This window comes from Triplophysa dalaica, chromosome 2, assembly GCF_015846415.1.
Source record: "Triplophysa dalaica isolate WHDGS20190420 chromosome 2, ASM1584641v1, whole genome shotgun sequence".
NCBI lineage: Eukaryota > Metazoa > Chordata > Actinopteri > Cypriniformes > Nemacheilidae > Triplophysa > Triplophysa dalaica.
The window spans coordinates 2,255,031-2,280,000 of NC_079543.1; the positions used below are offsets into that span (position 1 = coordinate 2,255,031).

The following is a 24,970-nucleotide window of genomic DNA, read 5'->3' on the forward strand; positions in this document are numbered from 1 at the left end:
AACGTGTTTATAAATGCTTCATCAAGGGTACCTTAACGTAAAGTGTTGCCCATATTTCATCACACTAACAATTCCACTTACCTTTTATAAGTTCAAAATAGTTAGTTTTATTGTGTCACGAAAGAATAGCAACAACATAGCTGTCATACAGTGGACGTCAATTCTACCATCTTGGATCAACTGTGATTGACAATGGCATGTTTTTCTATTTCACTGCAAGTACAAACAAAAATACTTGTAAAAAGACAGCGAACCATACGGCTTTATTCAGAGAGTTTTATCGACTCAGAATGGTCACCTCATCTCTCTTGATCCATCGTGTCATTTTAATCAATTGAAAACAGTTTCTTTCAGCATCATGTTCATTTATTAAACGCAGACGGACTGGTCTGGCTTAATTTATGGTGACACTATTGCACACTAAATATATTTTCTTGTTGAAGGAGGAAATGTCAGATTTCTGTATGTGTGCCTGTGACCCCGTTTCTGATTGTTTGCTGCCTGCCCTGAACTCATTGCCTGTTTGTGCCTGTTCTCCTTTGAACAAAGCTGCATTTAGATCCTCAACCTGTCAAGCCTCAAAGCAGTTCGTGACAATAATATTCACACATTCATAAAATATTACAACAATTAGAATTAAACCATTTCTAATAAAGTACAAAAAAAAATTCAGGTTCAGTGTTGCTTTTTGTTGTCATGTGTCTATTTTACAGATCTGATGGTGGAGGATCAGTCTGTGATTTATAGTATCGTCCAATACAAGGGATCTGGAGTTTTGGACCTCAGAAAAACCTTGTTGGTCTTTTGTTGATCAAAATCTTTACAAAAGTTTATAGTAAAAATTAAAGTCATATTTAATAATATTAGCCATACTGTACAGCCTCTGCATTCCCTTTCTGCTGGTGGCGCTAAACGCACCATATGCTGGTATGGTGTGGGGTCAATACTAAGGGGTCAAGTTTAGCCAGTGAGCAAATTCTGCACGGGTCCTTAGGCTAGCACTAAGTGGGCCTGTAAAGTGCCAGCTCAGGATTATGCTTGCAGGGGAGTGAGTATCAAATGTAAATCTTTTTTTTTTGTTTAACATTAAAAACAATTGTGTTTTTTTATCAGAAGATTAATGTAGCCGAAGTGAGTTGATCGTGAATTGGTTAATTGTCTTGAATGCATTATAGCCACAATATAAGATTCTAAAGCTGTAAAACTAGTTCTTACTTTATTCGTTTAACGAAACTTTAGCAAGAATGGAAAAGCTTATGTTGATTTATTGAGTATGGGACGATTATTAATTCTAGGCCTAACTGTTTTAACTGGAAATTAACTGTTGCACGTTTGTTGTCAAGCCTTGTTAATTGCTCATTGTTTTTCCAGATTAAAGGGATCCTTCACCCAAAAATGACAATTCTGTCATCATTGACTCACCTTCGAGTCATTCCTAATCTGTATAAATGTCTTTGTTCTAATGAATATGGAGAAAGATATTTTGAAGAATGCTTATAATCAGACATATTCTGATCCTATTTGACACCGAAGATTGTCTTTCATATTATGTCAGCAGAGATGCTTATTGGTAAAACATGATGGTTAACTTTAATTGCAAAGATCATTGAAGTCTTGCACAACCTCTTCTGCATCTTACGTTCTATGTGCATGTGCTTTTGCGTTCGATGATGTGAACTTCTTTGAGGAAGTGTGTTGGATCTTGCCAAAGCAGCTCTTGTATTTTGTTGTAAACATTCGGCCATCACGTTAACCTCCACTATCGTCTGTGATGGTGGGAGATCAAGAGTGCTGCGGTTTTTCAAGACACTGATTGACTATCAGAAACAACAGTTTTCTTCTTCAGATGGCCACAGAGACAATTGTTGCCTGTGAAAACATCATAACTTTCTTTAAAAAAGCAGAAATAATACTTTGGTTGGAAATATGTGTTAATCACGTGATGAGAGGCAGATCTTGTGGACATTCATTTTCATGTTTTACTCATATAGAGTTTGCACTGGCATTGAGCGGTTGTGAAATAGGTAAGAGCAACATTTTTAAGTATTTTTAAATTCTTAGGCAAAATATATTATGTGTAATCCGATGTCTAATCTGAATATATTATCTGTAATCTTTCGAAGAACCTGTCTACAGCATTCAAATGTTTAAAAACAAAATATTTCACTGTAGTCTTGGTGCCACATTAGGTCAAATCTAATTACAGTTTTATCGATTGCAAACACACAATTCATGAAACAATTCAACATTTTTCTGACAACTATAAATTTCACTATTCTGTATCCAGTAAACTGTAGCACGTGTACACACTGTTCTGTATTTTAGCGGAAAATATGGAATTCAAAATCGGGCCAAAGGTGCAGAGGATGCCCTATTTTTTTTTTAATTGCCTCCTATTGACAAATCGCTTACTGTAACTGCATTGTTTCCTTTTTCTTCTCTGTAAATCGCTTTGGATAAAAGCATCTGCTAAATGCCTGAATGTAAATGTCATTTGTGCAGTTGTGTACTGCATTGTGTTAAAGACAGTTTATATTGTTCTTTGGTTTTTGAACATTTCTTGTCTTGTAAGATCATCTTCATGTACTTTACAGCAAAAGTACATGAAGCTTTTTAAAAGTCCATGAAGTGCAAAGAGCTTTTTCCTAAAGCTCTTTCTTGCACTTTGCTCTAACTGCACTCTTTTGTGTTGTATATTCCTATAAACACTTAGCTGTCAAATTTTTCTTGAATCAGTCAATTTATCATCAAAATGAAATACAAGATAATAATCACTCAGGTTTGTTTCTCTGCTTCTCGCGGGTGGTTCTTCGCCTCATGTCATGCATTAAAATCCTTGAATGGATTGCTAGCCGTGGATTATCCCGCTTATACCATGATTATTTGCCAAGTCAAAGATTTTATTGATGTTTACAGTGTAATTTTAGATCAAACAGGTGAAAATGACGATTATTTTGTCAGTTAATTTTAAATGTAATCAAACTGACTGGAGCTACCCGTGCTTTACCTGTGATTGAACACATGATCTTTGTGTTGCTTGTGTGGTACTCTACCAATTGAACTACAAGAACACAAACACTGACTAACACTGTATGTTGAATACTTTTGAAAACTTGACCATGAAATGTTCCTGTATTACCAATGAACTACTTATGGATAAAATGTGTCACTTTATGTATCTTGGATTTGATGATTTGGAACCCAGATCAGAACAGCTGTTTGCTTTATAATGTTTTATATAATAATGAACGTATTTAAAGTTTTCAAATCATCTTTTTTAATGTGACAGTGAGTGAGTGTTGACTGGTTGTGTCTTTGCTATGGTGATGTCAGTCAGAATGGCTCCTCCTCTTCCACTGATTCTTCTTCTCATGATTCAAGGTGAGTAACTGATGCCACATCATCACTTCAGTCGTGTGATCAACACATCTTTATCATCTCTTTAGTATTTGTTCAGTAGTCATCATTGAGTTTGTGTTTTCTGTCTGTCGCGCAACAGTTGTTCAGTTCTGCTTTTCTTCAACCACAACTGTGAGAAAAATATCTTCACACTTTTATCAGAACTGGTGTTGTATTCACAGAAACTGCTGCTTTTGTCTCTTTCAGGAGTTTATAGTGCTGATAGTTGGAGTGTGACTTACAGCTCTTCACACATCTGTGCACTAAAGGACTCAACAGTGACAATAAACTGCACTTACAAATACCCTACTGGATATAAGATCACAGAAGTGTTCTGGACCAACACTGACAGTTCTGATCCTCCAAATTTGTTTAAGGACTCTGAATACAGTGAGAGGATTCAGTATCTGGGAGATAAACAGCACGACTGCAGCGTCAGACTGACTGATGTGAGACACACAGATTCACACGAGTACTATTTCAGATTCATCACTGATAAAGATAAATGGACTGGTGCACCTGGAGTGACTCTTGATGTCACAGGTGAGAGTGAATGAGTGTTTGATGATAATAATGTGATGTGTTGAATGACATGAGGAGGATCAGTGTTGTGTTGTGTTCAGATCTTCAGGTGGAGTCTGAAGGTGAGAGAGTGAACGAGGGACATTCAGTGAATCTGACATGTAAAAGCAGATGCAGTCTGACTGACACATCAACATTCATCTGGTTTAGAAACACACAGACATTAAATGACACAAACAAGAAACTCATCCTGCCGTCAGTTAGAAGAGAGAATGCAGGTGACTATAGCTGTGCTGTACAGGGACACAATCTCACATCACCTCCTCAACGTCTCAATGTCATCTGTAAGTTCACTCTCAATTCTTTCATTATTCACTTAAGACGATTTATCACTGATATACTGAATATAATCTCTCAATAGATCCTCCAGATAAACCTGTGATCTCCATCAGTTCTTCTGGTGTAATAGTGGAGGGTGATTCAGTGAATCTGACCTGCAGCAGTGAATCAAATCCACCTGTTCACATCTACAGCTGGTTTAAAGAGAATCAAACATCATCTGTTGGATCTGGTCAGACGTTCAGCATCAGTAACTTTAATTCAAGTCTCAGTGGATGGTTTTACTGTGTGGCTCAGAATGAAGTTGGATCTCAGAGATCAGATGATGTTTCACTCACTGTTAAAGGTGAGAATCGGTGAATCAATGTTTTTCGATTTGTAAGTCATCTGTAACCATTTTCCCCTTTGAAATCTTTTATTATGGGGAAATGTGCCGCATTTACAGTGATTATCACGGAGCATTCTAGACACAACTTATGTATTCAGCTTTAGAGCTGCGTGTTCAGTTTTTTGGTAGAGGGAATTATGTGGTGTAATAAATATATGGTTAAATATACATCAGCATTACTTTAACTTTATAACATTTGACCATTTTTCATGTTGTAGGAGGAAATGACAGAGTTCTGTATGTGGTTGCTGGCGTTGCGACTGGTTGTGGAGGTTTAATCTTCATTCTCATCGTTGTGTTTGTGTGGTGAGTTTATTCACAAAACTATCACAACAGAACAAACTGGATCTATTGAGCTTTGCTGAAACAAACAGATTACTGAGGTTCGCTTCGGTATTCGTTTCTCTCAACAGCAGCAGAAATAATGATTTTACAAAATGTGAACATATACATGTTAATATGTTTAAAATATGTTTTGTATGCAGATATACTTAAATCTACATGTATCAATATTGCTTATACCAGGCTGAATTTAATTCAACGTTTATTTCATTTTGTTTAGTTACAGGAAGTGCAAACACAGGCCTGATGACATCAGACAAAAGCAGGTGAACAATATATTTGATGTTTACATATCACTAGTCAAACTGATTTTTAGGCTCTTTATTCTATTTTTGTTCTGAAGTTGGAAAATTATGATTAATTCGTTTTTTATACACTGAGAAAAATTATAAACGCATCATTTTTGTTTTTGCCCCCTTTTTTCATGAGCTGAGCTCAAAGATCTTAGACTTTTTCTATTTACACAAAAGGCCTATTTCTCTCAAATATTCTTCACAAATCTGTGTACATCTGTTTTAGTGAGCACTTCTCTTTTGCCGAGATAATCTATCCACCTCACAGGTGTGGCGTATCAAGATGCTGATTAGACATCATGATTATTGCACAGGTGTGCCTTAGGCTTGACTAGATAAGAGACCACTCTAAAATGTGCAGTTTTACTGTATTGGAGGGGTCCGGGGGTCCCACCGCAACCATGGGCCACTCGATCCACCACGTTGAAATCAGCAAGCGCTCACCCACACGATGCCATACACGCTGTCTGCCATCAGCCCAGTACAGTGAAATCCTAGATTCAGCCATGAAGAGAACACCTCTCCAAAGTGCCAGACGCCATCCAATGTGAGTATTTGCCCACTCAAGTCAGTGACAACAACGACGGCAGTCAGGTCGAGACCCCGACGAGGACGATGAGCATGCAGATGAGCTTCCCTGAGACGGTTTCTGATAGTTTGTGCAGAAATTCTTTGGTTATGCAAACCGATTCTTGCAGCAGCTGTTCCGGTGGATGGTTTCAGACGATCTTGGAGGTGTAGATGCTGGATGTGGAGGTCCTGGGCTGGCGTGGTTACACTTGGTCTACGGTTGTGAGGCTGGTTGGATGTACTTCCAAATTCTCTGAAAAGCCTTTGGAGACGGTTTATGGGAGATAAATGAACATTCAATTCAAGGGCAACAGCTTTGGTGGACATTCCTGAAGTCAGCATGCCAATTGCACGCTCCCTCAAAACTTACGACATCTGTGGCATTGTGCTGTGTGATGAAACTGCACAGAGTGGCCTCTTAATGTGGTCAGCCTATGTCACATAAATAGTTACTTGGCACAGGAGATAAAACTGGATATGACATACGAAATGTTTTTACCGATTGCTGACCTACCGTGAGGAAAGGCCGTTCACTTTTGGTTTTTAGGTAAGAAACGACGTTCAAATGTCACAAACAGGCAATTTGGCTTAGTCGTTTGTAAATATAATGTTATATATGTTATTAAAAGACATATTTATATTTCATTTGGTGCATCCATGTAACTGTCAGTTATGAGTTTTGTGAGGTTGTTATCTATAATTTCGTGACTGGCCAATCAGAATCAAGCATTCCAATGAGCCGTGTAATAAATAATTATGTAAAGTTGTAGTTCAGTATTTTGTTTTCTCTCATTGTAGGATATTATACATTCCACTGTAACAGCGAGAGTCTCAGGGTCTGAATCAAGAGATCCTGAAGAGATCCAGTACGCAACTGTCCGGCATCTAAGATTCAAAGACATGAAGACATCAGAAGAGACTGAAGACGTCTATGAGAATTCTGCAATTCAACAGCTCGATGCGTCTGAGAGGTGAATGATCTTTCACATTCAGAAAATAATAAAACAGAAAGAGTTTAACAAGCATCTATGCATCCTTACAAATGTATTATCAACTCCATTGTTGCTTGAATTGTAGTGTTGTGTTTGTTTATCTCATATGTCTCATGTATTTTATTTGACAGATCTGATGTCCAAACAATGGAGGATCAGTCTGTGATTTACAGTACAGTCAAATGCAAATGATCTGGATCTATGGACCCAGGAAAAAAAAACTTGATGGTTTTGTTTTTGGCTTAGTTTAGTTTACTGGAAGCTTTTCAAAAGAGGTTATAGTGTCACATTTGCTCTGTGTATGATAACTGCAGATTATAATTTAAGATAATGTCTGTAATGTTTGACACTTTTTATTTCTGTTCTTGTTCACATTTGTTATTTACTATTTTGGTGCTTCAAGAAATGCTTTTTAGACACTTTTTTAATATTTAAATTTTTTTGTGCTAGATAATACTTTTTTATAGAATCAAGGGTTTAATCCTCTCAATAAAATCATCAGTATTGAAAGTATCAACACCTGAAGTCTGATCTTTTTTTTGCTTTTGTGCATTATGTTTTGGATTCTATGTTAAGCAACAAGGTTGACCTGTCTAACATAAGTTTGACGGTATGTGTTTAAGTAGCCTAATGCTACATGACTTGATCCAGGATCTATATTTAGTGTTTGATCTGATAAAGTGTGCCAACATGAGACAGACAAATAATACTTAAAATTGAAGGACAAACGTTGTTGGCCTGACTATGTCTGGCCTAGAAAGTTTAAAATAAGTAAGACGTTTAGCATGCTAACACACTTTATCATGAAGCTAAAATGATTTGACACAGCATATCAAGTTTTAGCCTGAATGTTAAAAAACGTTAATATGTTGTCACACAAACCTAGCAGATGGAAGCACATTGATATCATGTTTGATATGATGTCAACATGTTTAAACATACAGCTAGCACAGGTCATATTAATAACATCCACGAAAATGTTTGTAGGCATCGTTTAAAGAATGAGGAATTATTTTAAGTTCTTAACTCTTTATTAACTACCTTGACATACTTTCGACATCTCACGCCAAACCCAGTGAAGTTGAGATCTCAGATATAAGGATGTTGATACATGCAAGTCATCTGCTGAGGCAAAGTAATAGATCAGTTTTAAGAGGCTAATTTGCTCTTTCTCACGAGCGTCACACAAAAACATGTCAACAGGAAGTCAACTTTATCAAGTCATCTCTCTCTCTCTCTAGTGTAAATACAAATAAGAGATAGTAGTTTAGAGATAAAACACATGAAATATTTAAAGTGACTGACAGAGGAAGAGAAGGTTTGCTGAAAAGCTTTAGAGAGGAAGAGAGGAAGTGGTCTCCATGTCTACCCCCCTCCAATGACCTACATTTTACTGTGTAGAATAACAAAGAAGTATTTTAGAGTTAAACATATTAATATGTTTTTTAACATTACCCACCAGGAGAAAGAAAGATGGGTTGCGTGTCTAAGATGGTTTGCAGGTCTCAGCTGGTTCAGGATCATTTACTGTAGACCATTTGAGCACCATTGACAAAATGTGTAAACCACAACGGTTCAAAAGCTGAAAACCACAGTGATGCTTCAAACTCCATCATTTCTAATGAAGTCTGTAAGCATGTGAAGGTAAGAGCAGCTCTCTTTTTCATCTTTACCCTCTATATTCTGTTTCCAAACTTTAGAAGGTTGATACTGCATGATTTTTTTCATATCAGAATTGATCAGAATCTCTAACAAGCTTTAAATAATGTCACGTTACTTATTTTTGATGTCTTTGAGGCCACAGGTATAAAATGTTGTGAATTTAACACATGAGAACGTTCTTTGTTGTCGTACACTGTAAAAGGCTTGTTCGTTCAACCCACAGTTGGAGAAAATATGGACAAACCCAACAGTTGGTTTAAATTAACTGTATTTTATGCAACTATGACACAACCCAGAATTTGTAGACTGTACATGACTTTCGTAACAAGTTCTTGTGAAATTTCTTTTAACATTAGAAAGAACTGATGCAACTGAAACATAGACTATGAATACTAGTAAGATTATGGTATAGCATTACCTCAAGACTTTTCTCTGGAAACACTAAACAAACAATATTATTTTAGCTAAATGTTTCTTTGGTCTTTGTGAACATAGTTTGACATTTTTTTTTTTATTATTATTAAATATAAAATATAAAGACTCAATCCGGATAACCAGTTTCTTGGTCAATGTATATAGTATATAGAATATAGTGTGAGCTATACTGTGACATTTTATACAACCAACAAACCATAGGATAAAGGCAGGTCCAAATACCCCCACTTGGCCACTTGAGAGCACATACACGCGACAGGAAGTAAGAGCGTAAGTCTGTCCAATGTCTTAAAAATGCCAAAGTGCGCTTAACACACACTTAACCAGCACTATGTTGGATACTGGTTCCAAGCGGTACTCAGGGTTAAGTGTTTCCCATAATCCATCACGATCTAGATATATCATGAGACTTTTTGCCTGGGTCTAGCAAGATACAACTACTTATAAAGGTAATGTATAAATAACATATAGTTTCGTAGTAAAACTTGGTGTTGCATATTTTACTGGTGAAAACTCCAAAGTCATGTATTTTGAAAAACTGCTTTTTTTATCACATACTATCACACCACATTAATTAACCTTATATGATTGCACTTGCTAAGTGTGTCCTGACGCTTCATCATGTGTTGTATGTAGGTTTGGCTATGGTGATGTCAATCATAATGACTCCTCCCTCTCTGATCTTTCTCCTCATGATTCACGGTGAGTGGCAGATATTATATGACTTCACATTCATTATCATTATGAACTTACGCTTTGAATTTATCAGTGTTTTACTGTAGCGTCGCACTGTTTTATTTGCAGAAGCTGCTGTTCATATTAAATCACTTTTATTGTGCCGTGGTGAGTGAAGAGCTTGGGAGCGTGCTCCAGATAGTGCAGAATACAACTGAACTATACAGTATATATTATAATGTACACGTTTACAATACACGTTTAACAAATAGCATTATACACATTTAGACATTTTACCAATAACAGTATACCTTCATATACAGCATAAAGACTAAAATAAAACAATAATATACAAAAAATATACAACATAATACACATATTGCTCAATGCACAGAGTGCTTGCAGATACCTGATGACCAACTATCAGAAATGTCTTGCCTCTGTGCTTGCAAATAACGGTTTCTCCACCAAGGACAAAGTTGCTTTGCTCGGGGATCGAATACGTAGTTGGCTGACTGGAAAGGAATATCAATTTATAACCATTATAAAAAAATACCCTATTTTTTAATAATTTGTCTGTATCAGTTTCTAAAACAAACGTATTTTGTCTCTAAAATAAATTTATTGACCCTTTATTTCTTTGTAAGCAGGCAAACTTACAAAATCAGCAGGAGATCAAATAATTATTTCCCTCACTGTAGACAGAGAGGTGTGTTGTGCGAGTGTCAGTTCTGAGTGTTCAGCAGCCTGATAGTCTGAAGAAAAAAGCTGTCGCTCAGTCGGCTTGGCGTGATCGGATATTGCGTAACTGTCTACCTGAGGGCAGCAGGGAGAAAAGTCCATGTATTGGGTGGCTGGAGTCACTTATGATTCTCCAGGCTTTCCTCACGCACCGCCTGGTGTAGATGTGCTGGAGGGAGGGAAGCTCACCTCCTACAGTGTGACGGGTAGTTCGCACTATCCTTTTTAGATGATGTTGATGTTTCCATACCAGGCAGTGATGCAGCCCGACAAGATTCTTTCCACAGTGCAGGTGTAGAATGAGTGGAGGATGTGGGGACTCATTCCATATTTCCTCAGACCGTCTGAGGAAAAAAGAGTCATTGTTGTGTCTTCTTCAGCACTGCGTCTGTGTGAGCAGACCATGTGAGGTCTTAAGAGATGTGGACTCCTAAAAACTTAAAGCTGCCGACCCACTCCACAGGTGGCCCGTCAATGATGATGGGGTGTGTTCTCTCTTCTTTCTCCTGAAATCCACCAATGACTCCTTGGTTTTGTTGATGTTGAGTGAGAGGTGGTTTTCCTGGCAGGAAAAGGACCAGCGGTTATGTGACCCATTCTGACCACCTGACGTCTGCCTGACACGAAGTCCAGGAACAAGCTGCACAAAGATTTGTTTAGACCCAGTCTGGAGTTTCACAACAAGCCTAGCAGGTGCCATGGTGTTAAATGCTAAGCTGAAGTCCACGAATAGCGTACTCACATCGGCGTTATTAGTGTCCAGATGGGAGAGAGCAGTGTGTAGTTTGAAAGCAATGGAATCATCAGTGGATCCGTATGAAATCTCTCTCTGCGTGAGCGGTATTATGAGCTTCAAAATGGCCGTAGAACTCATAGAGCTCGTCCGGAAGAGAGGTGGCAATGTTCACAGCGGCGGTTTTGTTTTGTTTACAGTCTGTGATATATAATCATTGCCCTGAAACATGCTTCTTGCATTGCGGATTTTAAACGGTCCGTCTATTTTATTTTTGTATTGTCGTTTGGCGACTATAATGGTTTCCCAGATGTCATAGTTTGCTTGTTTTTGTTCTTCCATGTTTCCGGATTTACATTTTTGTTATTGTATTCATTGTGATTTGTGTGTTTCAGGAGTTTATAGTGCTGATGATAGTTGGAGTGTCACTTACAGCTCTTCACACATCTGTGCACTAAAGGACTCAACAGTGACAATAAACTGTAGTTATAAGTACCCTACTGGACATAAGATCAAAGAAGTGTTCTGGACCAACATTGCTGTTAGAGGTAAAGATTCTCCAGATCTGTCTAAGGACTCTGAATACAGTGAGAGGATTCGGTTTCTGGGAGATAAACAGCACAACTGCAGAGTCAGACTGACTGATGTGAGACACACAGATTCACACGAGTACTATTTTAGATTCATCACTGATAAAGATAAAGGGAAATGGATCGGTAAACCTGGAGTGACTCTTGATGTCACAGGTGAGAGTGAATGAGTGTTTGATGATAATAATGTGATGTGTTGAATGACATGAGGAGGATCAGTGTTGTGTTGTGTTCAGATCTTCAGGTGGAGTCTGAATGTGAGAGAGTGATGGTGGGACATTCAGTGACTCTGACATGTAAAAGCAGATGCAGTCTGACTGACACATCAACATTCATCTGGTTTAGAAACACACAGACATTAAATGACACAAACAAGAAACTCATCCTGCCGTCAGTTAGAAGAGAGAATGCAGGTGACTATAGCTGTGCTGTACAGGGACACAATCTCACATCACCTCCTCGACGTCTCAATGTCATCTGTAAGTTCATTCTCAATTCTTTCATTATTCACTTAAGATGATTTATCACTGATATACTGAATATAATCTCTCAATAGATCCTCCAGATAAACCTGTGATCTCCATCAGTTCTTCTGGTGTAATAGTGGAGGGTGATTCAGTGAATCTGACCTGCAGCAGTGAATCAAATCCACCTGTTCACATCTACAGCTGGTTTAAAGAGAATCAAACATCATCTGTTGGATCTGGACAGACGTTCAGCATCAGTAACTTTAATTCAAGTCTCAGTGGATGGTTTTACTGTGTGGCTCAGAATGAAGTTGGATCTCAGAGATCAGATGCTGTATCAGTCACTCTTAAAGGTAGGAAACAGTCTTTATATTCAGTCAAACAAGATAGGGCAAACAGGATTAGGCAGAAATACAGCTGAATACAGGACAAAGGTGCACTAACAGCATAGCCAAAAGAGCGAAAAAATTGTAAAACAGAAAAATAACTAAAGATAAATTAATACATACAGTAAATGCAACACATATATATATATATATATATGTATATTGTATAAGTTTACTTGATATTATGATTTAACATGTTGAGCTAATTTACGGCTAGCATAGCTTTTGGTCATTCTGATAGCTGATGGGTCCATTGAAATAACATGTTAGCATGTCAACCAATTAGCATATTAAGCTAAATAGCAAAACAAAAACAGACATATTGACAAAATATTTTTAGGAATAGTAGCATGTATGAAAGATTATATGAGTTTAGTCAGAACAAATTTGTAAACAGAGTAACAAACAAATAATTTAAATGCTGTAATATAATGACATAGTGAAAATAGTGATTTTGTAAAACAGTGTTATATATTATATCTCTAGATGGCGCTGTCCTCAAACTTTACAGGTACCTTCAGAACATACTGTTGATGAATCTTACCAAATATTTGATATATTGTTTCATTCAAAAGATTTAAAAATTATGACGAAGTTCAGTATGGCGGACAGCAAGGGTTGAACCACCTCAGATTCATGTAATAAAAGTTTTGTGGTAAAGGTCGCGTCAACTAATCAATGATATCATTAATAAATTAAACAAGAGATAGGGAAAGATTTGCAACAAGATTTGATGTGTGTGGGTGGTAAGACACCCCTGTATATTATTGCCAGTAGTGGTACTTTCCGTCCTGTTCATAGATCTCTAGGTCAGGGATTCCCAAACTTTTCCTTCGGCGACCTCCAAAATAACAGTGCCAGTGATTCGAGACCCCCACTATCATAGGAGGTGGTTAAAGTATACAAACGTTACACGGATATGCGAAAATGCACCTATTCAACCCAAACGCCCATAATGACAAAACAAAAGAGCAGAGTCTAACATATTTTTTTTATATTTATTTACTCATTAATTCACTTGTTGTTATACATAAACTAGGAACTATAACTACAGAATGTCGAATTTCCCTTTAAACTGATTGGAGTGTTGATGGATGTGCCTATTTTTGTACCTGATGATGATGGCCTCTCTGACTGTGGCGCTTCTCCGAACTCCTCCGCTGGCCTCCTTGAGCTGTCTTTGGTCGATATTAATAATCTGCGTGCACATGAGACTGTTTAATGTGGTGCTGTAAATAGACATGCTGCACAGAACCTAATGCGGTTGCTAATGTGGTAAATGTGATGTAAGCATATCAGGGGTCACGATCGAGAGGGAGGAAATTCCTATGAGGCTGATGGCTTTTTATATACCTGGTTTTATTTATAACTTAACTAAGATTTTTATATTGTGTTACTCTTATTGATAACATAAGCTATACCTTATAATAAAAAGATATTTCTGGAAATCATCTTGTGACCTCACGACCTTGCGACCCATACTTTAGGAACCCCTCCTCTAGGTCAGTCATCGTCATCAAACTTTAGATGTCGCATCAGAGCATTAATGTCGACTAGTCAGCTAGTCCATTCATCAGTCCTCACCAAAATTAGAGTTAACATATAAAGCATGACCCAAGGAATCTGAGGACACCAAGATTATGATAATATGATGAACATTTCCAAATTTAGCCTGGACATGAGGCTTATAAAGAGTACCAAGTTTAGTTTCTTCTTTCGAACAATGGCTGTAACCTGAACCAATTTTGGATCTGTTTTGGTAAATTTGTATTTGGAGTATTTTTTAATTCTGTGCAGATGTTCTGAACCCAAAAGACGAAACAAATAAAAAACGAATACTGTAATTTTTTTAAACTGTCGCTAATGTAATGGGCGGAGTCTTAATGTGAGATATGGAATGTGATGGAAACGATGTGTCAAATGAGATCTATTAAGTACATTTATTGTTAATTAAACGGTTCAAAAGGTATGATTTGAAAAGTGAATTTTTTACCTGGTGGTGGTGCTATAGAGTCTTAGGAAACCTCACAATTGGTCGGATCACTATTGAGGACCACCCAAATTCATAATTTTTCTACTTATGGTTCTATGGTCTTTCATTGACTTTACAGTATGGCTGCCTCATCTCTCTTCACCCATCATGCCATTTTATATCATTCAGAACTGTTACGACAGCTCCATGTGAATTTATTTAAGCCGGACTAAAGATGTGAAATGTACAACATTATTACCACACTAAATATCTTTTTATGTTGTAGGAGGAAATGACAGAGTTCTGTATGTGGTTGCTGGTGTCACAGCTGGATGTGGAGGTTTAATCTTCATTCTCTTCTTTGTTTTTGTGTGGTGAGTTTATTCACAAAACTATCACAACAGAACAAACTGGATCTATTGAGCTTTGCTGAAACAAACAGATTACTGAGGTTCGCTTCGGTATTCGTTTCTCTCAACAGCAGCAGAAATAATGATTTTACAAAATGTGAACATATACATGTTAATATGTTTAAAATATGTTTTGTATGCAGATATACTTAAATCTACATGTATCAATATTGCTTATACCAGGCTGAATTTAATTCAACGTTTATTTCATTTTGTTTAGTTACAGGAAGTGCAAACACAGGCCTGATGACATCAGACAAAAGCAGGTGAACAATATATTTGATGTTTACATATCACTAGTCAAACTGATTTTTAGGCTCTTTATTCTATTTTTGTTCTGAAGTTGGAAAATTATGATTAATTCGTTTTTTATACACTGAGAAAAATTATAAACGCATCATTTTTGTTTTTGCCCCCTTTTTTCATGAGCTGAGCTCAAAGATCTTAGACTTTTTCTATTTACACAAAAGGCCTATTTCTCTCAAATATTCTTCACAAATCTGTGTACATCTGTTTTAGTGAGCACTTCTCACTACCACAGATAACTATCCACAGATAAGCCACAGATAACTATCACAACACACCCTGAACCGCTTCTTAACCCATGTCTTATATCTTAGACCCTCGAAAACAACTCAAATCAAACTGAATTTAAGTCAATGCTTATATAATTCTGTATTACAGGAAGTGCAAACATAGACCTGATGACATCAGACACACGCAGGTAAACATTACACACTAAACTGACCTCAGATCAGTAGAGATATTCTGAAGAATCCTTTTGAAACTCATATATATGATTGATTGTGAGTTTAACTGTGCTGTAGTGCAGATCTACTGTATATCTGAACTGCGTGTATTCTTCAATGAACTACGTTTGTCTCATATTATTATTTATAACAGGCTGTTGTTTTTTTGTTTTCTAGGACGATATTTATTCCACTGTAACAACAAAAGTCTCAGAGACTGAATTCAGAGACACTGAAGAGATTCAGTACGCTACTGTCCATCATCTTAAAGACATGAAGACATCAGAAGAGACTGAAGATGAGAATTCTGCAGTTCAACAGCATGATGCGGCTGAGAGGTGAATAATATTCACACATTCATAAAATAAGACATTTAGAATTAAGCCATTTCCTATAAAGTGCAAATATATTATTCACCTTTAATGCTGCTTGGAGTTGTTATGTGTGTGTTTATCTAGTATGTCTTATGTGTTTATTTGACAGATCTGATGTTCAAATGATAGAGGATCAGTCTGTGATTTATAGTACAATAAAATACCTATAAAATCACTACTATGTAGGTGCATTACATGAGTTGCTGCACATTCTTGTTTATCCGTCACCTGTAAGGTCCCAGTGACAGAAGTCTGTGAGGATTGATCCAAAGCAAAGAGATTTAAGTGTGGAGAACTCTAATATTTTCAAAGCCCACTCATGAGGAGGCTGACACACATGGGTCTGTTGTAGAGGCAAAAAAGATCAACTTTTAGAAGACTAATTTCCTCTTTCTCATGGGTGAGAACCAGAGATGGACTTTTAGTCAGGGGACCAGAGGATTGGAGTTGAAAACCCCTGGTGCTGAAAGTCTTGATCAGCTGCTTCAGGTGTGTTTCATGAGGGTTGAAGCTCAACTCAGACTCTGCAGGACTGAAATGGCCATATCTGCTATACACCTCTGATAGTCACAATATAAGAGTCTAATGCTGTAAAACGAGTTTTTAGTTTATTCGTTGTACGAAATTGTAGCAAGACTGGCAAGCTTATGTTGATTTAGTGACTATGGAATGATTATTAATCCTAGGCCTAGCCAGCAAAATAAACTGTAGCACTTGGTTTTGAAACCTTGTTAATATAATAATTATAATAATATATATATCCATATTAAAGGGGAACTCCACCCCAAAATGACAATTTTGTCATGAATTACTCACCATCTAGTTGTTCCAGACATGTGGAAATGTCTTTGTTCAGTTGAACAAAAAGAGAGATATTTTGGAATAATGTCAGCAACCAACAGTTCTGAACCACCATTGACTGCCATAGTAGGAAAATATATATATATATTTTTTGGTTCCGTTGAACACAAAAGAAGATATTTTAGGAATGTGGGACAAACAGTTCTGGGGCACATTTGACTACCATTTATAATTTTCCTACAATGGGAGTCAATGGTGCCTCAGAACTGTTTTTTAACATTATTCCAAAATATCTGTGTTTGTGTTCAACCGAACAAAGACTTTTATTCATGTTCATGTTTATTCATGTTAGGAACTTGTCATTTCCTTTCATTTTTGGCCGGAGTATCCCTTTAACTTTCTTGAAAAAAGCAGAAATAACACTTGGTTTGAAAATATGTGTTAATCACGTGATGAGAGGCAGAACTTGTGGACATTTTCTTATTTTACTCATATAGAGTTTGCACTGGCTTTGAGCGGTTGTGAAATAGGTAAGAGCAACATTTTAAGCATTTTCAAATTCATGGGACAAATATATTATGTGATATCCGATGTCTAAACTGAATATATTATCTGTAATCTTTCGAAGAACCTGTCTACAGTTTGCTTTAGTTGGGCTCTTGACTGTTGAGCTTTAATGTTAAGTTATCTTTAACTGTAAGTGTGTGTCGCAGCACATCTGCTGTGGCAAAGAGAATAAAAAAGTGATCGTTATTTAATCTTGTTGAGTTTACTTGATTCATTCATGTTTTCCCTACTTGTTAATTTCATGTTTAGAAACCATGACTCAAACATGTGGAACCACTGTCGATGATTGAATCATGTTAAACCATAGAGCTTCTTTTTTTAGTGCAAGTTTGAGCTAGAGACCTATACAATCGTGTTAAATGAAAGTGATTTGTTCAAGTAAAGTGAACAGCATCAAAAAATATATTTTACTGTATTCTTGGTGCATTATGTCACATGTAATTAAATTCTGTCAGACTTCTGCTTTTTATACAGTATGTGTAAAGATAAGTGAACAGTCAATGCGGCAGCCATCAGTTACATTCAGTCATTTTAACATCAAAATAAAATACAACATAATTATCAATGTCGCATGTTACATCTGTTTATATACATTTACACAATTGGCAGACTCTTTTAGTTTGGTCCGCAGTGCATTCAGTCCATACTGGCATTTTATCAGTATGTGCTTTACCTGGGATTGAACACATGATCTTTGTTTCACTAGCACAATCCTCTACCAATTGAGGGACATGAACACATACACTGACTAACACTATATATTGAATGGTTAAAAGTTGACCAATAAACTTTTCTGTGTTACTTGTGAACTATTTATGAATAAAATGCGTCACTTGATGTATCATGCATTTGATGTTTTGTAACCCAGAGCAGAGCAGCTGTTTGGGTATTCCTCGAAGCATGTATGTATAATGCATTATAAAGAGTTATTAAAGTGCAAAATGCATTTTAATTCTTCTTAATGTGTGTTGTAATGCATTATATGTAGTTGTAAAAAAATATAACAAAGTTAATGTGTGTAGTGTAAAAATCAATTGCTAAGGGTTATAATGTATTATCTGTAATAACAATTATTTATAAGACATAACAATGCATTAAAACGACTTTTATAATGCATTATACATACATGCTTGCTTTATAATTTTTTATATAATAATTCTATACTTTAATTATTTTACATAATCAATTTTAAAGTTATTTTGAGGGAGTGTTCACTGTGTGGTAGGGCTGATACATCTTCTTTGGGCCGATTGGTGGATCTGGTCATTAGTGGTCCTATCAGTCGATATTGGGTGTATATATATATATCCCATGTTAAAGGAGTTATGATTCTACTAGTCCCGCATCTTTCGCCTCGGTGTTACATCCGGTCGTCTAACATGTATGTGGGGATGTTGACTGTGTTATTGGAAGCATTGAGGCTAATGTTAGCGGGTCTTTGCAGAACGGCGGTTAAGAGAAACCTTGTGACTGACATTTGGTTGGCGTCACCCCTCTACAGGTAAATGCACTGGCTGTGGTGGGGTGATGTAAGATTGTGCCAGGGTTGACACCATACAGGCTTTGTGTTTACAGGCGAAAGCTTGAGTGAGCTGGAGTTGAGCTGGGGTGTCCTTTACGAATATTTTGAGGGTTGGCTGTGTGTGTACCCGACATACTGAACGAGTTTTCCCTCGCACATTTGCATGATTAACTGACCCGCAGAGTCACGAGATCAGATGTGTACGGTACGTGGGTTAAAACCTCGTCCCTGTTAGCTACTGGAATGAGTCACTAACACATTCTATTTAGATTTGATGATGATCTTGCGGTTTCTGGCTACTTAAATGAACTCCGCTTACAGATTATTGAACGAGGCGCAACCGACCAGACATTCATCTGTTGTTGCTTATCGGGGGTGGGGAGATTCTTCATGGTATGTACTGGGAAAGTTTTATTAGGATTGTAATTCAGTTTAATCAATCTAATTATTTATTGCATTACCGACAGATTGGCCGTGCCTCTACCAACGAGTAGTTTTCACGCTTTGGAGTTCACACGGGAGTTATCCGGAGGCGCTGTTGCTTTACCATATGTTGTTGTTAATTTTCTTTAGATAATTTGTTTCGCTTGTTGTGTTTAATGTTTCTATTTTTACTTTGCCTGATTGGCATTAAAGTTTTCATGTTTTTTTTGCTTTCGTTTGGTTAATTACTGTAGTCCTGGTGGGGTTGCTGTAGTGGCATATTAGATTTAATTTGATTCTATTATATTGTTTTCTCAATACTTGTTTTTTTGGATTTTGTGAAGCTGCATTGTTGTGGGCAAGTAGAGCGCCTATTTGCTATATTTCACTGCAGTGCCCCGTACCTGTAGGGTGCGAAGTTTGTGCCAAACCTGTCCCTATCTATTCTCTTCACTGGAGCTGAGTGCCGAAGGCGGGTGGAGTTTGGTGTGGTGGTGTTCCCCACCAGTGCTGTGGTGTGTGTGTGCGCGTGTGTACCCCGGTGTATCCAGTGTGAGGTGTGGTGTGGCCTAGTGTGTCCCTAGACCCCGCTGTCGGATCTCAGCTCCTGTTTTATTTTTGTTTGGCCTATTTTGATGGTGTTGTTGTCTCAGGTTGCTTAGGGTGGTACTTTTCCATCCTAGTCTTTTCTTTGTTTATATTTTATTTTTCTTTATTTCCAAGTGATTGTGTGTCAGAATCTTTTTAATAAAAGTATATATATATTTCTACGCTCACGTCTCCTGCCGCTTCCTGAAGTGAACCTGTGTGCTTTAAGTTATAGGAATCTTTGTTTTTGTCCCTGGCAAGTATCCAGGGTGGCGTAGTGGCTCCATTTTGTGGTCAATTGGCGTCAGGTCACAACTGGTTGTGTTGTTTCTATGGTGATGTCAGTCAGAATGGCTCCTCCTCTTCCTCTGATTCTTCTTCTCATGATTCAAGGTGAGTAACTGATGTCACATCATCACTTCAGTCGTGTGATCAACACATCTTTATCATCTCTTTAGTATTTGTTCAGTAGTCATCATTGAGTTTGTGTTTTCTGTCTGTCGTGCAACTGTTGTTCAGTTCTGCTTTTCTTCAACACTCTCAAACCACAACTGTGAGAAAAATATCTTCACACTTTTATCAGAACTGTGTGGTATTCTCAGAAACTGCTGCTTTTGCCTCTTTCAGGAGTTTGTTGTCAGAATGGTTGGGTTGTGACTTACAGCTCTTCACACATCTGTGCACTAAAGAGCTCAACAGTGACTATAAACTGTAGTTATAAATACCCTACTGGACATAAGATCACAGAAGTGTTCTGGACCAACACTACTGATATACCAAAAGATCAAGATTTTCCAGATCTGTTTAAGGACTCTGAATACAGTGAGAGGATTCAGTATCTGGGAGATAAACAGCACGACTGCAGCGTCAGACTGACTGATGTGAGACACACAGATTCACACGAGTACTATTTCAGATTCATCACTGATAAAGAGAAATGGATCGGTGCACCTGGAGTGACTCTTGATGTCACAGGTGAGAGTGAATGAGTGTTTGATGATAATAATGTGATGTGTTGAATGACATGAGGAGGATCAGTGTTGTGTTGTGTTCAGATCTTCAGGTGGAGTCTGAAGTTGAGAGAGTGATGGTGGGACATTCAGTGAATCTGACATGTAAAAGCAGATGCAGTCTGACTGACACATCAACATTCATCTGGTTTAGAAACACACAGACATTAAATGACACAAACAAGAAACTCATCCTGCCGTCAGTTAGAAGAGAGAATGCAGGTGACTATAGATGTGCTGTACAGGGACACAATCTCACATCACCTCCTCGACGTCTCAATGTCATCTGTAAGTTCACTCTCAATTCTTTCATTATTCACTTAAGACGATTTATCCCTGATATACTGAATATAATCTCTCAATAGATCCTCCAGGTAAACCTGTGATCTCCATCAGTTCTTCTGGTGTAATAGTGGAGGGTGATTCAGTGAATCTGACCTGCAGCAGTGAATCAAATCCACCTGTCGAATTTCAGCTGGTTTAAAGAAAAAAAATTGTAGGATCTGGAAACATCTACATCATCTCAAACATCAGATCTGATCACAGTGGACAATACAAGTGCCAAGCTGAAAATGAGCTTGGACAGAAAAATTCAACAGTGACCTTAAATGTTTTATGTGAGTTCATGAAACTGTAGAATAGTTCAGGTTGAGAACCTCAAATGTTAAACACTGACAATTAAAATGTTTTTCAGATCCTCCAAGGAACGTCTCAGCATCCATCAGTTCTTCTGGTGTAATAGTGGAGGGTGATTCAGTGAATCTGACCTGCAGCAGTGAATCAAATCCACCTGCGAATATCAGCTGGTTTAAAGAGGAAACATCTGTAGGATCTGGAAACATCTTCATCATCTCAAACATCAGATCTGATCACAGTGGACAATACAAGTGCAAGACTGAAAATGAACTTGGACAGAAAAATTCAACAGTGACCTTAAATGTTTTATGTGAGTTAATGAAACTGTAGAATAGATCAGGTTGAGAATGTTGTAGCGAATCGGCCTTCCATCAAAGAAAGAAATCTCAGAGACAAGGGTTCCAGGTGCCAAGAGTTTAAACTTTATTTGTCCCGGGCAAGCAAAGTGGGATATTCAGAGTTCATCTGAATTGATCCAACGAATACATATCTGACTCCATCTTTTATACTTTGATTTCAAATTGTTATCACAGTTTAAACCAATCATGTGTGCATGACATCGTCTTCTTCCAATCAGGGTCTCTTATGACATCACTTTTTCATTAGCCCGTCCCTCTGCGCGCATAGTTCCGGCCTCCCATATTTGGATTTAATCGTAGCGTGAGCCTCTCAAAAGCAAATGCCCCTTTATCTTAACTCTTTTCCAGGGTTTTCGGATGATACATGATTTACACTTGTTTTTATTAAAAATGAGCTCATGGTTTAGTGATAATGAGCTACCAGTGTCCTTGGTTTTAAGCGATTAATTAAACTTCTCTTCAAAAGTGTGTGGGGAGTTCATCTTAGTGTTAAAATATTTTTTCTTCTGATGTTCAAACTCATAACATTAGCTTTATTTAAAATGAGCTCACTGTTTAGGGATACCAGCGTCATTGACTCTATGCGACAAACCAAACTTCCTCATTAAAAATGATGTGTGGTGTACCTGCAGTTAAGTTAAGATATTTGTTGTTCATGCATGTGTTCAAGAGCTCAAACTTATACATGAGGCCCATGACCAATATTATTTCATAAAAGAACATGAAACCTATAACCAACTAGATGTATCTCTTTATTTAAGAAAACTCAATACTATCATAGAAAAACCACCATAAGAACCACAAATGTTGAACAAATCCAAATATTTTTCAGATCCTCCAAGAAACGTCTCAGCATCCATCAGTTCTTCTGGTGTAATAGTTGAGGGTGATTCAGTGAATCTGACCTGCAGCAGTGAATCAAATCCACCTGTTCACATCTACAGCTGGTTTAAAGAGAATCAAACATCATCTGTTGGATCTGGACAGACGTTCAGCATCAGTAACTTTAATTCAAGTCTCAGTGGATGGTTTTACTGTGTGACTCAGAATGAAGTTGGATCTCAGAGATCAGCTGCTGTTTCAGTCTCTGTTAAAGGTGAAAATCAAATGTTTGAGAATCGTTTTAGAATCAAGCCCATAACTTTGGCTTTACAACAGTAGCATCTTTTATGGCAGATGGATTCATGTGGCGTAAAGATTATGGTAAATGAAACATTCACATTATTTGCTTGATAAAATCTGGCCATGTTTCATGTAGGAGGAGGAAATGTTCTGTATGTGGTGGCTGGAGTAACAGCTGGATGTGGAGGTTTAATCTTCATTCTCATAGTTGTGTTTGTGTGGTGAGTTTATTCTGCATGTAAGATACACAAAACTGTCACAAAACACCCGGTCATTTTACTAATTTGTGTATTTCTATTTGTCGAAGTATTGTATACAGTACTGTACAACTCCCCTGTGCCAAACTAAAATACTGTACTAAACCGAATTTGAGTAAATGTCTTTGTTGTTCTGTATAACAGGAAGTGCAAACACAGACCTGATGACATCAGACACACGCAGGTAAACATTACACACTAAACTGACCTCAGATCAGTAGAGATAAACTGAAGAATCCCTCTGTGGACATTCATAAATAATGATTTCTGTATTTCAGTGAGTTTAACTGTTCTGTAGTAATAGCTACAATAGTCTATTTTATATATTTTGAGTGGTGATGTTAAAGCTTTAACTGATATAAAAAATGGTGTTTTATGTGAATTCATCTCTGAGATTCCTTGTCTCTCTTTTATGTGTATTTATTTAACTTTTTACTTATTTATTTTATTAATTTTTGCACCATTTACAATACTGCAAAAAAATGACTCTCTTACCTAGTTTTTTTGTCTTGTTTCTGGTAAAAATGTCAAAATAGATTTGAATCAAGATGCATTTTCTTGACGAGCAGACTGACCCGAGAAAAAAAGTCTTGTTTTAAGTAAAAAAATATGATATTTAAGGGAATTTGTGCTTAAAACAATGACAACATCGGCCAAGATAAAAGATATACAATTGAACACTCAATTGAATTGAGTGATTAAGAAAAAGGTCAACCTTGCTTTTTTAAAGCACAAATTCATTGAAATTTCAATATTTTACATTTCAATGTAAAACAAGAAAAAAAAGCTAAATGAGAAAATATTTTTTGCAAAAAAAACCAAGTTGATTTTATACTGTACATTACATTATTATTGCAGGTTGTAGTTGAGTTTTTTGTTTTCTCTCATTGTAGGATGATATTTATTCCACTGTAACAAATAAAGATTTAGTGCCTGAATCCAAAGATACAGAAGAGATTCATTACGCAACAGTCCATTTTCTCAGATTCAAAGACATGAAGACATCAGAAGAGACTGAAGACATCTATGAGAATTCAACACCTCAACAGCATGATGCGTCTGAGGGGTGAATAATATTCACACATTCATAAAATAATAAAACATTTAAAGTTGGACCAGCATCGACAACCTAAACTCAAAGGAATTCATATCTATTAAACGAAGTGGCAAATTTATATGAATTTGTATGCTGTGAATCGTACAAAAACTGGAAAAAAAAAAGCAATGCTGAAGCCTCACTTCTAACCCCGCCCCTAAACCTAATGTCACTGGCGCGAAAGCAAATCGTACTAAAATGAATTATTACGAAATAGCCTAGCCACATCGTTAAAGTGTCAGTTGTTGCCGTGAGATTGTGCTGGCATCTTTAAAATGCACATTTAGAAATAAATTCTACTGCTTTAATGTTGCTTTTAGTTGTTTTGTGTCTGTTTATGTGATATGTCTCATGTGTTTATTTCACAGATCTGATGTTCACATGACGGAGGATCAGTCAGTGATTTACAGTACACTCAAACACAAATGATCTGGATCTTTGGACCCTGGAAGAAACTTGTTGATTTTGTTTTTGGCTTAAACCTGGCTCAGACTACAGGAGTTTTAAATCCTGACAGATTTTAAATTCTGGTTGCAGGACACACATAAGG

General features: G+C 37.0%; 2 protein-coding genes across 2 annotated transcripts in view; both read left to right on the top strand.

Annotated features, from left to right (window-relative positions):
• The first annotated feature begins 1,754 nt into the window (after positions 1–1,754).
• On the top strand, positions 1,755–7,224 carry LOC130437669 (B-cell receptor CD22-like). Its single transcript, XM_056769118.1, has 9 exons — positions 1,755–2,024; positions 3,290–3,381; positions 3,607–3,942; positions 4,023–4,265; positions 4,343–4,606; positions 4,867–4,954; positions 5,211–5,256; positions 6,652–6,824; positions 6,977–7,224. Exons 2-9 carry the CDS (start codon positions 3,321–3,323, stop codon positions 7,035–7,037), a joined length of 1,272 nt encoding a protein of 423 aa, XP_056625096.1. The 5' UTR covers positions 1,755–2,024; positions 3,290–3,320; the 3' UTR covers positions 7,038–7,224.
• A 2,362-nt stretch (positions 7,225–9,586) lies between these two features.
• LOC130435860 (uncharacterized) overlaps positions 9,587–24,970 on the top strand; it is a 46,726-nt gene continuing 31,342 nt past the window's right edge. The window contains 19 exon segments of the mRNA XM_056766725.1: positions 9,587–9,644; positions 11,487–11,837; positions 11,918–12,160; positions 12,238–12,501; positions 14,793–14,880; positions 15,601–15,640; positions 15,843–16,003; positions 16,149–16,179; positions 19,763–19,909; positions 20,219–20,333; positions 20,568–20,915; positions 20,996–21,238; positions 21,316–21,396; positions 21,645–21,896; positions 22,778–23,041; positions 23,204–23,288; positions 23,469–23,508; positions 24,218–24,390; positions 24,789–24,829. Of these exon segments, the coding sequence (XP_056622703.1) occupies positions 9,587–9,644; positions 11,487–11,837; positions 11,918–12,160; positions 12,238–12,501; positions 14,793–14,880; positions 15,601–15,640; positions 15,843–16,003; positions 16,149–16,179; positions 19,763–19,909; positions 20,219–20,333; positions 20,568–20,915; positions 20,996–21,238; positions 21,316–21,396; positions 21,645–21,896; positions 22,778–23,041; positions 23,204–23,288; positions 23,469–23,508; positions 24,218–24,390; positions 24,789–24,829 (3,025 nt within the window).